An 18387-nucleotide genomic window follows, 5' to 3' on the forward strand; every position below is an offset into this window, starting at 1 on the left:
TTTTGAAGCTCCATCAATATTGGTTTATCTCGAAATACAATAAAATTACTCTTTGAGCTATATGTGGTGTCCTAGATTGTTCTGTTCCTTATCTACTTGTTGCTTGAGTATAATACATCAAAAACTCTCAATGCATGTTGACTTGTGACTCGTTGGAGTCACTTCAGGCATTATAGTTTTCCTCCTCTAGCTAAAACTTCTTCACATTTTTGTGGTATAGATTCTTGGAGGTATATGGGCTGATAAAATAGGTGGGAAGCTAGTGCTTGGTTTTGGAGTAATTTGGTGGTCTATTGCAACAGTATTGACACCTATTGCTGCAAGAGTCGGGCTCCCGTGCTTACTCATTATGTGCGTTCATGGGAATTGGCGAGGTAAATTATTCAGTTCTTCGTAGATCTTTTGTACATCGTTGCAATATCTGAGGGAAAGTAGCCAACTAATCATATTTTTAATATTTGATAATGTGATTTGCTTCTCAGCTTAGTAGCATATCCATCCATCTTAAAGTGGTGCTCTGACTATGGATTCTCGCACTTGAATTTAACTTAAAGAAGCTAGTTAGATAACTGCAGGCATGACTTGTTGATAAGACGTTCTCTGATAAAAAATCAGTCTGCCGTGTAGATATACTTTACCATTTAACGAGTCTTATTCTATTGCAGGGTGTTGCTATGCCAGCTATGAATAATTTGTTGTCGAAATGGATTCCTGTCTCCGAGAGAAGTAGGTCTCTTGCGTTAGTATACAGCGGCATGTATCTTGGATCAGTTACAGGTTTAGCTGTTTCACCTGTAATGATCCACAAGTATGGGTGGCCATCTATATTCTATGCATTTGGATCCCTTGGAATTATCTGGTTTGCACTTTGGTGGAAAAAGTAAGGCCCTGCTTCTTTTTGCTACTACCTCTTCACTATCCAAGGATCGAATGAACTGGGTCAAGCAGATCCATCATTTGATTGGTGGAGATTATGATAAATAAAAGGCCTCTGTATTTAACTTTTTCCTTCCATGTCAGTGTATAGCTACCAAATTGATGTATTCACCTTTCCAGCATGCTAATGAGACTTGGCACTTCATTGTTTACTAAGTGCTGGGTCTTGTTTTACCAATATAAGCTTCAAACTCACATGTTTAGTGTTAGAATTAATGTAGGTGTCACTGTTAGAAAAATACCTTTGAAAATCTTTGAATTTTACTGATTCTAGGCACACAGCTCACCAGAAGATGACCCGGGTCTTAGTCTGGGGGAAAGGGAACTAATTCTAGGTGGCAGCATATCTAAGGAACCCGTCTCGGAAATTCCATGGAAGAAAATTCTGACCAAGGCCCCTGTCTGGGCTCTAATTGTTTCCCATTTCTGCCATAACTGGGGAACATTTATTCTCTTGACATGGATGCCAACATACTATAACCAGGTATTTAAGCCATCGCTGGATAATATCTTCAACTAATTTTCCTTTAATTCTGTATGCAGACAAGAACGAAGTGATATAGTCTAATGATAAAAGCTACACAAGCAGTCATTTTAATCTTTTTTCCTTATTGCTTGCGTAGGTCTTGAAATTCAACCTCACTGAATCCGGCCTGCTCTGCGTACTTCCGTGGCTCACGATGGCCGTGTTTGCTAATATAGGCGGGTGGATTGCTGATACCCTCATAAGCAGAGGTCTCTCCATCACTTCAGTCCGCAAGGCAAGTGCTGTTCGATTTATTCTCTTCAGTTTGTTTAGAAGGAAAATATGGCTGAAGCATAACTCCGAATGTTTTGCATATAAATTTACACAGATTATGCAGTCGATTGATTTCTTGGTCCCGCCTTCTTCTTAACACAACTTAGTAAAGTGAAGACACCTGCTCTAGCAGTGTTGTGCATGGCTTGCAGTCAGGTTTGAGACATTCTCGACGCATGTCGCCCTGAAAACTTGATAAAATAGTACAACTAACACAATTCTTCTTGCAGGGTTCGGATGCATTTTCTCAGTCCGGACTCTACTCGAATCATCAAGATATTGGGCCACGCTATGCTGTGAGATATTTGCCTCTCACATCTCGAATTGGAACGACATTAAAGGTGTTAGAATCAAGTTCTCCTACACATTTATCTAAATGTTGCTTTATCTATTTCAGGGAGTTCTCTTGGGTCTGTCTAACACTGCTGGCGTACTTGCTGGTGTCTTCGGAACTGCTGCTACTGGATACATACTACAAAAGGGTACAGCCAAACCTAGTACCTTACTTTCTGCAAAAAGCATAATTCTGGACATATATATAGTTTCAAAAAAGGTCGTTCAAATCTAGAACAATACCTTTTGTCTCAAAAGGTAGATAAAGATAAAACTATATCATAATTCTGGATTTAAACCGAGTCATATTCATGAACTCTTTTTCTGCAATTTCTACAAGTGTAGTTTACAGTCAAAACTATGCTAATACTTTGGGTCCAAATTGTACTTGTCCTTTGTGCAAATGGAGTACTATTTTCTGCAGGAGTTTCTCTTCTACAATGCATTTGAGTTTAATTCTTTGAATTATAATTTTTAGGTTCTTGGGATGATGTGTTTAAAGTTGCCGTTGCTCTGTACTTCGTCGGCACATTAACATGGAACCTTTTCGCCACCGGAGAGAAAATTCTGGATTAGGGAAGAGTGTCCTGAGAAGGAGGCGTTTCTTCAAAATTTGGATGGTTTTGGTAGTTGAGATATTGAACTCAAATACTAGAGATCTAAATTTTGGAAGAACTTTTTCTAGGTCTGAGGTATTATTGCTTCCAACATTCAATTTAAAGATGATTAATTTTATAAATTATTCACAGAGATATAATTGTATAACCCCTTGTACCTTTCCTTACACTTTCCTATTAGAAGCTATGTAGGTTATTAGTCTTATACAGCCATGGACAGTCATCTTATCTGAATTATTAACTTGTACGATGACATTTTAAAAGGTTTCAATAAGAGACTAAATTAAACTGGGAAATATGGCAAAAGAAAACAAGAAATTCAAAGAATAAATACAATAACGAAACCCAAAATACTCCCAAAATGATGAATTAGAGACATAGGGGAAAGAAGAAAAAACAAGAAATATTAACTATAGAGATTCTCACCATCTCAGAATGAATGGTTGTACCTCCAAAACATGAATAGCATGCATATGCTCCCTCATTTACATGCATTCAAGAGCATCATTAGGCATCCATATCACCATGTGAGTTTTGTCCCACATAATTTCTTTTTCTTTTTCTTTTTCTTTTTGTAAGAGAATTCAGCCATCCACTGAGCTGAGTTGGCCTAAAACACTCAGTAGTTAATGGGCGCCCACCCTACAAAGAATTGTACACTCTTCTTTAACTCATTCCAACTACCGCCTTAAACCACCCCAACCACCACCCTTACTCCACCGCCAACGCCACCCCATCCAAACAATCTCCGGCGAGCGCCGCCCCTGCTTCCCTCTCCTTAACCACACTCGCCACAAGTGATTTAAGATCCCTTTGATGCACATTTACCTTAAGCCCATCCTTCATGAACAACGTCAGCGACATCTTCTGCTCCACCTTGTGGCCGGGCACCACCGTCAGCCTGTGGCGGAGAAGCACTGCCGCCGCGATCGACTTCATTTGCAAGTAGGCCAAGTCCTTCCCGAGGCATATCCGCGGCCCCGCGTTAAAGGCCACGAACTTGTAAGAGTCATGGGCAACAAACTTGTCCCTGTTACTCGACAGCCACCTCCCGGCTTGAACTCGAGACAGTCATCCCCCCACGTGGACCTCATCCGACCAGCCGAGTAGATTGAATACGTGATCGAGGATCCAGCCGGGACAAAGTCCCGTCAGGCAAGACGTCGTCCGCCACCACATGCTTCGAGTCCTCGGGGACCGAAGGGTACAGCCGTAGCGTCTCCGACAATGCAGCCTTCAAATACACCAAACGATCGACTTCCTCAAATGCAAGAGTCTCATCGAGCCAGGACTCCACGTCGGTGCCACGTGTCTCGATCAGGACGGTGCATATCTCCCGCAGGATCTCGTGCTCCACCCTTGGATTCTGAATGATCAGCCAAAAGAACCAGCTAAGCGCCACCGATGACGTGTCTCTGCCAGCTAAGATGAAATTGAGCGCCACATGCTGCAAAACTTATCCGAGTAGGACTCTTTCTTCTTCATAAATCTTGACAGCAAATCATCGTGGGGATTGGCATCCTTGTTTTGCTGACCTGTCAGCTCCACCTTACGCGAGCTAATGACGTTGGACAAATACTCATCCACGGACGAGGCTCCGGCTCAAGCTGACCTCCATCCCGAGCCGGAGCCATTTCTTCAGCTTCCACATCACCTCAGGAAGGATAAACCTCTGCAGCGACCCCTCCGTGGCATTGTCGAAAGCCGACGCGAAGCCGTTCTCTGCCAAGTCAGGAGCCAAAGTCTGAGGGTCCTTCCCGAAAGCCAGCCCACAAATGTTATCGAACGTCAGCCTGAGCAAAATATCCTGCAAGTCAACCGGCTTGGCCTCGAGCTGAGCCGACATCAAGAAAGGGCAGAACCGGTTCTTGATGGCCCGGTTCACCCAGCGGGCCATGGCCTGGCGCAGCGTTCGCGTGGTGAATTCGAGGGCCGCTGTCTTCCGCTGAAAGAGCCAGGTGTCGCCGTCGGAGTTGAAGATCCCCTGGCCTAGAAGGTCGTGGAAGACGGCCTGCCACGTAGGACCCTTGGGGTAGTTATCGAACCGAGTTTTCAATATATGCTCCAAATTCTTGGGATCACAGGTGACGGTGACGAGGCCTTGCTTCCGGGCCAAGAAGGGCACGGCGCAGATGCAAGTCTGGGGTGCCGCCGCATGCACGGAGGTTGTCGGTAATCCAGTCGTGCATGCGCTCGGCATTCTCAATGAGGCCGGGCAGGCTGCCCAGAACGGGCCAAACGCGCGGGCCCTTTAGAGATTTGGAGATGAAGGTGAACCAAAGAAGGTAGCATGTCACACCAGAGAAAACAACAATGCCATGGACATGTCCATTTTTAAAGACAATAAACAAAACCACCCTTTTTATTTTTTGCTTTACCTAAAGATGTGACAAAAGACCCAGAAACTATTTTCTTGCATCAACAACTATGGGAGGTGTTTTTTGTCTGAGAGAGGAGGAAAAAGAAACTGTGTGTGTGTGTGTGTCTGAAGAGTTCTGATGGAGAAAAAGGGGGATTTATAGATGAAGGAAATAAATGGAAGAAAAAGGGGAATAACTAAGGCCAGGGTGCATAAATTTTACCCCATCTTACTTCAACAGTCAGATGCTACTACCATAAATGTTTTGAGACAGTTGAAGATTTAAGTAGGAGGAGTCAAATATTCAACCCAAAAAGAGGAAACCACCCTTGTTAAACCAAAAAAAACCAGCAGCAAATTATATGGGGAAAAGGGAAAAGAAACTGAAAAACATTTGTTTCACCCTCTCATCTCCCCCCCGTCTTCCCCCTTTCCCCCCCAACCAATTTCTGCAGGGAGGGGGAGCTGGGGCCTTTATTTCTAGCATTCAATGAAGGGAAATAAATGAGATTAGTTGAGAAGCTATGAGGTAAAAAGAAATTAGATGGAAAGAGTCCAAAATGCAGAGAACAAAGAAAATAGATATGGTTGTTTCCCTTTCCCTTTTTTTTCCCCAAATCATACGGTTTAATTTATCAATTTATGATGATCATAAATGTAAATGGGGTAGTTTGGGGAGTTATCAGTTCGGTGAACAACCCACCAACACTTTATAGCACAAGGCCAAGATTACGTGACTCAAATATCAAAGAGCAAAATTCAAATTAAAAAAATGAAAATATAATCTTTATTTTTGCACTCTTCCTCAGATTTTACATTGAAAAATGATAACCCCACTAAAATCCAAGTCAGACTTACTCAATTTTTAAAATAGAGTTTGACCTTCTTCAATGCAAAGGTTGCAACAGCAAACAAAAGTCAACCCCCATTCTGCAAGAATTTTCCCGCCAATAAGATCAATATAAAAGTCAACCCTGCTTCTGTCACATTTTTTTGGTAAAACAAATTTTAAAGATTTTGGGAAATTTGAGCCCCTTTGTCATACCAATCCAAGAGACTTCAAAGAAAATGGAACTCAGAGTCGTCTGAACTGCAAGATGTTAGAGTCCAAAAATGACTAAGAAACTTTAAATCTTCATTATCCCCACAGAAATAACCAGCCTATTTTTCAACAACCACCCATCAAATAATATAAAAAAAAATCAGCAAGTAGCGTAGCAAGTTGGGTGAAAAACAGGTAGACTGAATAAAAAGACTACAGTAGTTTAATCTACCATTCCCCATCCCTTAGTCCATAGATTTTCTTCCTCGTCCAAAATAAATGAGAAAGATGACATGAATACGATGTTTAATGGTTTGGGGCCTTTTCCAATCTGGTAATTAAGACATCATTCGAGTAGTATCAAACTTCCTCATAAAATGATGGTCATGTTTGGAGATCACATTGGTTTAGGGTTGGGGGTGTATTAACCCCTTTTGCAAAAAAAAAAATACGGGTAAAGAAACCAATAAACGTATCCCAAACTATACGTTACGAAATATTTTCTGAGTGATGGGGGAAAAAGGTGTTTGCATGTTAGAAAGTACTTTGCTCGTTAGATCAAGGAAACTGCAAAATGTTAATTTCATAAACACAACAATAAGCGAAGTCAAGGGAAACCTTAAGTTTAAACTGTAAACATAAATTAAGAAGTAGAAAGAAACAGGATGGTAGTTAGTGAACAAGTACATTAAATTACTGAACTATATCATAGGCCGGCCGATCAAGGACGAGAGCAGCCACTTGACGTATACATTTGTATGAAGCCAATTGATCATTGCCTTTAGCCATGAAGTCAAATGTTCAAATCTGCTATCTTCTGTACAAGTATTTTGACAAGGGAACTTCAGACTCCTAGCAACCTGTAAACCATTTAATAACATCACAGTACGGACTACAGTATTCGCTTAAAAATGAGAGGCAGAAAAGAATACAAATGTGTGATTTGATGAATTTGTTACCTTCAAAACTATATCTTCAGACACTATGGATCGATAATGCGTTGAGCCTTCCAGTGGGCAGCTTCCACCTTTGGTAATAAATGGGCACTACATAGACTGGATAATTGCAAGAGAATGTCAGACATTGATCCACTATCAGAACCATCAGCTCTCAATCCATCATTTTGTAGTTCTTCATCATCAAGTGAATATTCTCCAACTGATGCGATGCATTGATGTATGGCCAACAGCCTTCTCTAGCGGAAAAGTTCCAGGTCCTTTCATGAGTATTTCTTTTGCTCTTTTGCTTCCTTCTGGTCAACTGATTTTTCAGAGACCCTGAAATATAACATTATGGTGCAGAAATTTGTTATCCAGGAACCAGGAGCAGTTAATTGAGACCTTTGCATGATAAAGGAAATTGTTGTTTTAATCCCTTACTTTTCGCTTTTTTCCGATTGTCAGTTCCTTCTGTTGAATCAAAGAGTGAGGCATCAAGGGTTGTTGGATTCGTAGGTTAGCAGAGAAAGGCTGAGATGAGCAGATATTTGGCAGAAGTGGACATATGGAAATCAATCTCATCAAAGTTTCATAACCCAGACTTCTTAAAAACACTCTTCCTCAAGTTCTGTGTCTTTAAGCAGCGGTTGAGAAGAAATGGGTACATGTCTCATTCTGCATATAATGAGATAAATGGTTGAAGATGTCTATATAATCTGCTCTCCATATCTCCATTGGGGACTGCTAACAAATCACCAAGCGGTTCACAATACTTTTTAAATAATGGAGAAAAAATAGTGTAGATAATTCATCAACTATTTTGTAATCCTATAGAATTGACTCAACACCGAACTGTCCAACAATAAAGCAAGGATAGGAATAGAGTTAATTCTGCCAGAAGTATGTTTACACTGAAAAATATAAAGTGTGATACATACCGTATAGATGAATATAGCTTTAGATTTGCCTGATTACTCATGAATATCTGTTTCAAATCATCATCCGTGTAATCAGGAAAATAGACAGGGAAAGGTTTCAACAAAACCTGTGTCCGACTGGAAATGTATCAAGAGAAGTCACAATATATTAAAATCAGACCAACCTCAGGGATTTTAAGAAGGGTGTACAAATTAAACAAGAGGGGTAATATATCACTCTTATCCCATTCCCTTTACGAGCTCTAGACGATCAAATACTAAGTAAACCATGCTCCCATTAGGGCTTGATTTTCCCATATTCCCTTTGAGGCTGTCTATGAGAGCAGTCAAAGCTTCACCTAGTAAATTGACAAAATCAGAGGGTCTTTCACACGTTTGGCACGAAATAACCACCACTCTCATTTTCCTATGAAGCAAAATCTGATTCAATATGGACTCAAACAGTATGCTAGGACTGTAACAAGAGACACAACTATGCAAAATGAACGGGCGTCAGTGCCTGGAACATACAGTGCTGCTTTTCGGGTTGAAGCACCTCCATAGACAAATAATGGAATCATCGGTGAATTCAAAGTACCCAAAAACTGGACCAATTCAAGAATCTGTGCTCTTCTTCCTGGAAAAGAATTGATCAACTCATCAAGGCTTATTGATTCACCACAGAACACAAGGTCTTTGATAGTCAATGGCCGTGAAGGATTAGTAGCCTTCGAATACTCCTGAGGAGCTTTTGAGTTTGGTGGAATTCAGAGATGCTCTTGTGGTTCTTCTAATAACTTTGTGGACTTTCAACTTTGGCCATCTCTGTTGCAATATAGAATCAATATTTTTTTGCATTTTTTTTAACCAATACTTTGCCGACACAATGGCACTGTTTAAACTGAACAAAACTTACATTTATTAAATTATACATATACTATATAGAGAAAGAATAGTTACTTTATTTGCCGCCAATGGTGATTTAGATCTTTCAAGTTTTATGCATGTTATCCTTTGAACAGAAAAATGAATTGAATAAGAAACACGGAACTTAGCATGTGAATTCATGATCATTTAATTTACGGATTCAATTAAAATTTGAATTTTCAACTTCAAACTGCATTATCAAAACTACCATAACACGTCTGAAGTTATTAATATCAAAAACAGAAGTTTATATGCATCAGATGTTCCTTCAAACAAAATGCACCCACATATAAATTCATTATTCTTCCATCTGATCTCGAAGAAAAAAGCAAATCAAAGGCTGCAACTTGCAGTTTATTGAACAATCAACCCAATCAATCATTATTTAAGGAGATTTTTGGCTAATACTCGAGCACTACCAAACACAGATGTGCGAATGAACCCAAACTGTGGTGGAAGAGGCAGATCTAAGGTTGAAGAAACTCCGAATGATAAGGAATAATACAGAACATATGACATAACTTAAAAAAATTTCAGAAAATCCAATTGCACGTTAGGGTTTACCAGTTGATGTACATCATAGAACGTGTATTGAAAATCGAAACGAGCAAAACAAATTGAATGAGGAATGTACGACATCGTTTGATTTTAGAGCTTGGAAGGCAATGCAGACGACAGTTGTTCGATTTTGCGGAGCAGGAAGGAACTGTGAATGGCTGCCCAAATTCAATATTTTAGCAGCGCGTGGGGGAAGGGTTTTTGGAGGGAGAGAACGAAATGGCAGTTTTGTAATATTCCTATTATCCTATTTTTATGCGTTAGTGGTATTTTTTCCTCTAGATTTTAGATGGAAAATAGATTGTACAATAAATTTTATTCATTTCGTGGCCATTATATGCAAACGTATAAATATTCGACTGAGTTACATATTCGGGAAATCTATAGTATATATTCGAATTATTTATATTCTTAGCGTTACAATAAGTTAGTGAAATATTATTGTATATATTCAAAAGCCCTTTTTATTGAAAAGATAAAATGTTTGATAACAAAAATAAATCGGAATTGTTCGATTACATTCACAAGGTAGTATTGATCCCCCAAACACAAAGCATAAAATTGGTTTTGGTCATTGACACGAGATGAAATGGAAAAGAAAGAAGAAAGAAGAAAGAAGAAAGAAAAAGACAATAACCATATGACAAGTATTATCAGACTACTATGATTAATAAAATCAAGCTTAAAATAATGAAATCTCACATCACGATTCATAATCAATATCCCAGCAAAGCTTGCATTAACACAAAACATGTCACCGTACACACTGTTTATAAATTTACATCCAGTAGTTACAAATCACCAGCTTCCAACAAGCCACGTCTATGATGCCTCGTCATCGTTTCCCCAATTGAAGACAAATAAAACGGCAATATGATGGTATGAGCTCCTTACAGTACATATTTATCCCCAAAACGACCTCGCAGAGAAATGAAAAAAAACCCCATAAAATATGTTCACAAATCTTGGTAGACTGGACAACACTTATGTTTTTTTTCCCTTTCAATAGTTAGCCTTCTGTCACGGAGCCAGTCCAATGTATGAACCGTGCCACCCTATATTTACCCCCTTAACTCGCCCACAGGACTAGGATCCAGTGCCCCTCCTGCATAAAAGGGAAGCAAGTTTTCAAAGCGCGAAGATTGAACGAGAAATGAATCTGAAGTGGGGGTATACGATAAACTAAAAAATACCAAACCACCAGAGATTGTAATATAGCAGATATAATTAGTGATAAAATTGCGATTTTCAATCAAAAAACCCCTGCAGTGATCGAGCAGTTACTACTTCCCTGAAAGTATAGAAATTTTGAAAAAACCAGACACAAACTTTTTTCAACAAAAAGGGAAGACCCATTCTATAGTCAATTGTGACTTGAGTTAAAAACTTTGGGCCCTTCAGCGCCACCCACCAATAATCACAAGCCCAATAACAGCTGCAGCAACAACGGGGACCAATATGGATTTGAATTTTTCGGGCCATACAAGGAAGCAGCACGTTTCCACCAAGTTCACAAGGAAGATCAGTCGGTTCACAAACTTATCTTCTTCAACATGTTTATGCACTTTTTACTTCGCAGCATCATCTGGGGATTCAAATTCTTCAGCAGTGCCCATGTCCTCACGCAAGAGGGGCCCGCTGCAACAGCATCATTTTAAGAGTTCTTCCAGTCACGACATGCCCTGCTCTTTGTCTATCGATTTTGAGGATGCAAAGTCGCCCCAAATCAGAACCATATTTTTTGTCAAATTGTGGAACTCCGGAAAATTCATCAGAAAGGCCCCCCTATATTCAAACTATCGTCTTGCTTTAAATCTGATTTATTACCTTGCTGCCCGTAACTTTATGGACATCATGGTCATGGACCTCTCCAGAACACCTCCTTGCATTCAGGTTCTAATGGAAAGTTCTTGCACATTGGCGAAAGTCCAAAGTGGCCTGACATAACATGGCACGAGATCTCCGAATCAACATCCCCACTTAAATTTTTGCTGTCACTAATATCCAGCATGTTTTTTGGGGCCGGGCAGCAGCATATGCAGATTCTGTGAGGGAAAAATTCCCAATCATTTCCTTTCTGTGAAATCTCCTCTCTTTTTTATTTTCTGACATCTAAGGAAAAATTTTTCTAAGACAAAATCAGCATAAAATATCAGATTGAGTAAAATAAACACATTTAAGGCTAAACATATCAGTTCATCACAGAACCTTCTAATAGCACTCCCCTAATCAAATTTGGGACCAGTGTGAAGTTTAATTTCCATCCCAGCTTATGGTCCAATGCAACTTGATGTAATCAATTGTAGCAACAACTAACTGTGACCCAATAACTGTATAAAGTTTTTTTTATTTTCCCAACATCTCAACAAAAAAACTATTATGAAGAGTTTACTTAAGGAGAGAAAATTTGAAAAAATGTAGGATTGAGTATTTAAACGACAAAATAGAAAAAAGGGCCAAAAACTAATCAACCCATCACATAAATGGTAGATTTTTTTTATTTTTTTTTGTTTTTTTTTTCTATGCATCATATTACTCAAAGTAAAATTAGCCAGGACCTAATACCCAAAAAGGAATAAGCCTTTTTCCCCATTAAAAATCTTCACTCATAAACATAAAGCCCTAAAACTTTCCACCTAATCAAAACATATCCATTTCCCAAAAAACATCCCAACCCAAATTCCCGAAAAAAGAAAGTTACACAAAAAGGCACATATGTATATGTAAATATGCGCTTTCAAATAAATTCACACACCAAATTTGAATAGGGAAACCATCAAATAAACAACTGGGGAATTCAAGTAACAAATATATCCAACAAAGCAATCACGATGAGTGGTCGCACTTACCGCGAATAACTGACTTGCAGCGGAAAATGTGAATGTTAAGATAGGGGAGAGCGCTATTTAGCCTTTCTCTCTACTCCCCTTCCTTTTACTTTAGCTTTATCTTTTGGTGTATTTATTAATGTCTTCTTAATTTGGACAAGTATCATATTCAATAATTTTCTAATCTTTATCAAAAGTAAATGTATGTTTATGATTTGCTGGTTGATCCTTTATTTCTAGCGTTTATAAATTTAAATAACGATGTCTGTCTTTCTATTACTTAAGCTTTATCATTTGGAGTAGTATTTATTTTTTCTTTTTTATTTTATTATTTCTTATTTGAGATGTGTCACGAGTTCTTCTATCAAACGATCACTATAAACGTTGGTGGAATTCTATGTTTATCGAACATCTAACGTGCTTACGAAAATCAAAAGATACCTAGATGACAAGTCATTATTTCTCTCAATTAAAGATAGAATTGTATACTTAACAAATAGTACTCCCTCCGTCCCAAGATAAGTGACTTACTTCTTTTGGGCACGTGATTTAAGGAATAGTATTTAAATAAGTTAAAGAGGAGAGAGTAAAGTATGAGAGAGAGAAAAATATAGGAGAGAGATAGAATAAAGTAGGTGAAGAATAAAGTAAGAGAGGTGATTTTTTGCTAAAAATAGAAATAGGTCACTTGTAGTGGGACACCCCAAAAAAGAATACAAGTCACTAATCTTGGGACGGATGGAATATCTCACATGCTCATAAAAACCAATAAATCAATAAAAATAACAAGTCATTCTTTCTCATAAGCATGGGCAGAACTACATGTAAATGGGAATGGCTTTAGCCCCTAATGAATCCAACTTTTTTAAAAAAATTATTATAAAGTTCCAAAATTTATTCATATTTTATAGTACATATTATAGGAGTAATATAAAAGTCCTTATTAAATATGTAAATTACTTCAAAATTTATTTTTAAATAAAATTTTAAATATCATAAGTGACGGTGGAATTAATCATATGCTCAACAAACAACTTCTATATATTTATTTATATGTGTGCGTTAAAATGACAACACCTCTTAAAATAACATCATACCACTATTCCTAGTCAATCGTTTGTACATGTGGACAAATAATCAGCTGCCATGTGGCAATTATAAAAACTGCTCTAGGATAAATTTTCTCGGCCAGCAATATCCAATACGCTAGACAGCAACTATTGTTGTGTAGCGTTATTAATATTGCTGGATACGTGGCATCATTTTAACACCTCTTAGATAACAAATCCTCTCACAATTATTGATTCAACACTTCTCAAAAATAACATAAAGTTTTAATTTTGATGAATGGGAAGAAATAATTTTTGAACAAAATCGGCAAATCGATCATCAAGAATGTAGCCATTTGTGCAACAACTCTATCTTTACAACCTACAAGAGCTATGAGACGATACAATTTATCTTCTGCGATTTTTCCGAACAAAGTATCGCATGCGAAAATCTTTTTACGATAAAAATAATGATCAAGCTCATTGAGTCAGTATGTTTGCGATTCAAAAAATAAAATATTTCAAATAATAATACTATTATCAAAAGATAATATAATCATTGATTATTAAAGATTGATTTGGTTGGTTAGGATGATTGTTAGATAAATAATATTTCAAAAAAGGACTCAAATACATTGCTATCCCTTACTGTTGTTAAATATAGATTACGCCATTTTAATATATTATCAGTGCAACGGTCACAATGATATAACAATGAAAATACGTACATTGTATCCTTTTATTATTTCTCTTTGTGACGATCGGCATGACTCACTTCATCTCTAATAATTTTTTAAAGTTACAGTAATGTAAATAAGTATAACGTACATATTTAATAATGTAAAATAATTGTCAAAAAGAAAACAAACAAATAGAATCCATTAACAATACGCACGTATAAAGTTTTGTAATATAGAAACCTTAAGGCCGATTAGGCGCCGTTTGATTATTGTAATCAATTAATTTTGAAGTATCATATGTGCAAATTGCAATACTAGCTAATGTTTGCCGTATCTCAATATAGTTGAATTGCAATCGAAATTTTTATCCACTAAAATAGAACTCCCTAGTAGGAGTACTTTTTAAACCTAAAAATACATACTAATTACTACTCTTTCCGTATAGCTAAGTTGAGTCGTATTCCATTTTAAGATGTCTGTCCCAATTAAGTTGAGTCATTTCATTTTTTAACAAAACATAAAATATTCAATCATTTTTATTTTAGTCCATCACCTATTTTACTCCCTCTTTAGAGTGTCCTCAATAAAGGAGTCCTGGCAGTCGCGGCTCCCTATTGTGCTGGATGGATGCGCCGGAGCGGGGAGGGGCGGACAGCCCTCAGCCGAGTAGTCGGCGTGGATGGGGCGCGGGGGAGGGGGGTATTAGCCGCTGCGGGTTATTGCCACAGCGCCGCCCAATTAGTATTATTTTTTTAATTTTCGTTCATTTTTTATAAATACTCCCTCCCACATTTTTTTCACCTCACACATATCTATACCGTAATTTCACTCTCTACCCCTTTTTTTACTCTATATTTTCGTTAATATGCACGGTGGAGACAGTGATTTCCCCGGCACCGGAGACTCGGGATACGACAACTATCCTCCTACCCAACCGTGGAGATCGAGTCCTACTCCCCCTCCATCCCAGTTGTGGGCGCCGACATCCCCGTCGTGGCAACATATACCCCAATATCGGGCCAATCCTCCTCTTTTTAGAGGAATATAGGTCGTCCCCAATTGGCGTCCGGATACCCCTTCTCACTCTTCCCAACCCACCCAATCTCCTCTGTCTGATTACGATAGATTCACATTGAAGCAGATGATGGGTATGAGTCTGGGCCTACCGGAGACTCTGCCAGCATGCGTGGACATGCCGGTTCCAACGAGAGTCGGCGGTCGGAGTGGAGATGTCGACGGCGCCGGCGGTGGGAGAGGAGGCGGCGGTGACGGTGGAAGGGGGTAGGCGCCGGCAGCGGGGGCGGTGGAGGTGTCGGCGGCAGCGTCGGTCCACGCACTACACCAAAGCGGAGTCCATTGTTGTGGCAAGGGCCTTGGATGCTGTCATGTCGGACGCCCCAGTTGGCACCAATCATACCGAGTTAAGCTTCTGGAGGCGCGTCCTGGTGGCCTACGACGACTTCAAGCCGAGAGGCGCCGTCCCGCGTGAGCCGGACCAGATCCACAAAAAGTGGGGGAGGATTCTAAGAGCTGTCAAGAGGTTCGCGGGCATATACGAAAACAACCAGCGCACTGCTGAGAGTGGCCGCAGCGAAGCCGGCGTGAAGGCATTGTCATTCTCCATGTTCAACACCAAAGAGTTTCCTAAGTTCGGCTACTGGGAGGAATATTTGGTTCTCTAGGACTGCCCGAAATTCAAGGCCATCTGCGCGCGAAAGAGCTTGCTCCTGGGGCGAAGCGGACTAGGCTCGACAAAGCCGAGAACTACAGCAGCAGCAGTAGCAGCTCACGTTCCATCGACCTTAACGACGCTGGTTCGGACCAGCCCTCCGCCACACACTCCAGGCGCCCACGTCCTCGGGACCAACAGTTCATTATCTGAGACGCTAAAGCTGCAGGTTCCCCTGCTTCTCCGTGCACGTCTGGATCGCAAATCGTGGTCACCACTCCGGCCTCGGTGTTGAACAGGAACCTGGATGTATAGTTGATGAAATAACACCAGGAGAACGCCGTTCATTACGAGACCGCGACCGACCCAGTCACCAAGGCGATATACTACGAGTTCATGTAGAAGATCAGGGAGTAGCTAGGGTGGTGTGGTGCAGCAGACGCGGGGGCAGCGCCGACAACGGGAGATGGCAAAGGCAGTGATGGAGAAGAGGCGGAGGATTCCGATGATGCCACCGAGTAGACGGTGGCGATATTTTTTAATTGTTTTTTTTATAAAATTTTCATTGTATAATTTTTCCGTATCCTACTAGTGTCACGCCCGTACGATGTACGGATGGAATTAATTCCATCACATTAAATTTATATTTTGAATTAATTACTTAAAATCAGTAAGCAAGGGTTAAAAATCACAAACATGTAAAACAATTTAAATGTACAATGTCAAAACATAAAATTAAACAACTTTAAAAATCAATTACGTGAATACACATATTTTCGGTAACTGTACAAAAGTTACATTATTTATGAAATTATTCAAAACTTCCAATAACTACTTTCTTATCTCTAATACCACAAAATAGCAACCATAATTTTATATTTTATTAATGGACAACACAAGCACTTTAAAATACCACTCACATAAAAAATTTAATACACAACAATAGTCATCAATACTAAAGAATATAAAAATATATAGAAGAGTAACTAAATATGTAGTACATAAATAAATTTATATGATGACAATACCGTATTAGTTCATGTTTTGAAAAATTATATTAATAGTAAAATCATAAGTGCCATCCACGGAAATACAAATTAAAATATGCAAAATATCCATACAATATCTATCACATTTTGGAAAAAAGATAGTACTATGTTGTTTGCAATAATTATACATAGAATTATTTCCAAGATAGTACTATGTTGTTTGCAATAATTATACTTAAAACTCTAAGCACAAACATAAAAGTAGTTATAAATTAAATAAACAAAAGAAATCTTAACCAAACAAATATACAACGTCACATCTTCTTCTTCACTCTTCCGTTCATTTCTTCTGCAATCCACTTCCGCTGCAGCCTATGCATCAACCAATTTATTCCTTATTCTCGATCAACTGACGGTCCAACATCAAATTGCATTATCTCGAAATGAAGAAAATGTTGACAACTAAATATCAATTCTCGAAAAAAACTACAAATCTAATACAAATGGCTATAATTTTATGAGTAAATAATTGAATATAAATAATGCTTTGAACAACATGAAATTAATCATGAAACATAATATGATCAAACACTTCCATAACTGGAGTGATTATGGAAAAAGAAAGCTTCCTTGAACTCTTCTTGATTCAGGGGCGCAACTCCAACACTAAGAATTTGCTTCCCCTTCTTTCCTTTGTTTATGGATTCAGTAATGTGTATGATTTTATGGCATCAATATTTATAGGTGACAAATTCTAAGCTTTTCCTTGAAAATGGCTATTTAAAACTATATATTAGGAGCGTTTCTTTTATTAAGAGTAGCGGACCGATTTCATAGAATCATAGGAATTAATTCTCTTAAATTCTAACGGTTGAATTTAAAATTATAATCATATATAGGCGGACTAAGTTGATTACATTTATGGAAATGATATAATTGCTTAATCTGTTATAATTATTAATTGAATCAAAATTATATTCTTTGATTCTGGTAATAAATTGGTTAATTGATTATAATCACGAGTATATATTCGACGGCTGATTAAAATATGCATTATGCTCTGAATTGTGTTTCATTTTTTTGTTTTTGTTTTTGAATCATCCACCAAACTTCATAAGTTCTCTTATTAGTATTGAACTGCCGTTTATTGCACATTTGTAACGTCCCATTTCAAATACCCCGGTACCCGAAAACTCACAAATATTTGTAATTGCTATATGTAATCTAAATTCATTAGGCAACGGCGTTTATAGCCTAAATCATTTCATGACATTTATTTCATATAAATATTTATTACAGTTACACTTACAACAAATGATCACATAACTTATAATTATTATAGAATAAGGACAAAACTTATATATATTTTCAAAAAAGGTCAAAACTCGCATTTTATATATGTATAGATAGGCAACGGCGTTTATAGCCTAAATCATTTCATGACATTTATTTCATATAAATATTTATTACAGTTACACTTACAACAAATGATCACATAACTTATAATTATTATAGAATAAGAACAAAACTTATATATATTTTTAAAAAAGGTCAAAACTCGCCTTTCATATATGTATAGATTTTTTAATTTCCTTGCTAAAAAGTTTTGACTCGTTGGGAAGGAGCATACTTAGATCCAAAGTGAAACTAACAAGTATGGGCCCGCACTTTTTAGCTCAATTAGAGGTGTCTTGTTTTCAGGCCCAATTCCATTGAACATGACTGTATTATATCTTGCCGCCTTTC

The 18387-nt window shown here is 38.2% G+C and overlaps 2 protein-coding genes and 2 pseudogenes across 2 annotated transcripts; 2 read left to right on the forward strand and 2 right to left on the reverse strand.

Annotated features, from left to right (window-relative positions):
* The first annotated feature begins 359 nt into the window (after nt 1-359).
* LOC125200183 (ascorbate transporter, chloroplastic-like) lies at nt 360-2644 on the forward strand. Its single transcript, XM_048097913.1, has 7 exons — nt 360-374; nt 666-794; nt 1211-1420; nt 1560-1697; nt 1966-2031; nt 2133-2217; nt 2547-2644. Exons 1-7 carry the CDS (start codon nt 360-362, stop codon nt 2642-2644), a joined length of 741 nt encoding a protein of 246 aa, XP_047953870.1.
* Nucleotides 2645-3260: 616 nt separating this feature from the next.
* Nucleotides 3261-5229, reverse strand: LOC125200196 (annotated as a pseudogene).
* A 1667-nt stretch (nt 5230-6896) lies between these two features.
* LOC125200186 lies at nt 6897-11437 on the reverse strand (annotated as a pseudogene).
* A 3775-nt stretch (nt 11438-15212) lies between these two features.
* LOC125200187 (glutathione S-transferase T3-like) lies at nt 15213-15665 on the forward strand. Its single transcript, XM_048097917.1, has one exon. The coding sequence runs from the start codon at nt 15213-15215 to the stop codon at nt 15663-15665; it is 453 nt and encodes a 150-aa protein (XP_047953874.1).
* The last annotated feature ends 2722 nt before the right edge of the window (nt 15666-18387 follow it).

This window comes from Salvia hispanica, unplaced genomic scaffold, assembly GCF_023119035.1.
Source record: "Salvia hispanica cultivar TCC Black 2014 unplaced genomic scaffold, UniMelb_Shisp_WGS_1.0 HiC_scaffold_839, whole genome shotgun sequence".
Taxonomy (NCBI): domain Eukaryota; kingdom Viridiplantae; phylum Streptophyta; class Magnoliopsida; order Lamiales; family Lamiaceae; genus Salvia; species Salvia hispanica.

Coding starts and splice junctions, on each gene's coding strand:
- LOC125200187 (XM_048097917.1), top strand. CDS start 15,213: ATGTCGACGGCGCCGGCGGTGGGAGAGGAGGCGGCGGTGACGGTGGAA.
- LOC125200183 (XM_048097913.1), top strand. Junction 795..1,210: donor CAGGTTTAGCTGTTTCACCT/GTAATGATCCAC, acceptor TACTGATTCTAG/GCACACAGCTCACCAGAAGA. Junction 1,698..1,965: donor CCATCACTTCAGTCCGCAAG/GCAAGTGCTGTT, acceptor TTCTTCTTGCAG/GGTTCGGATGCATTTTCTCA.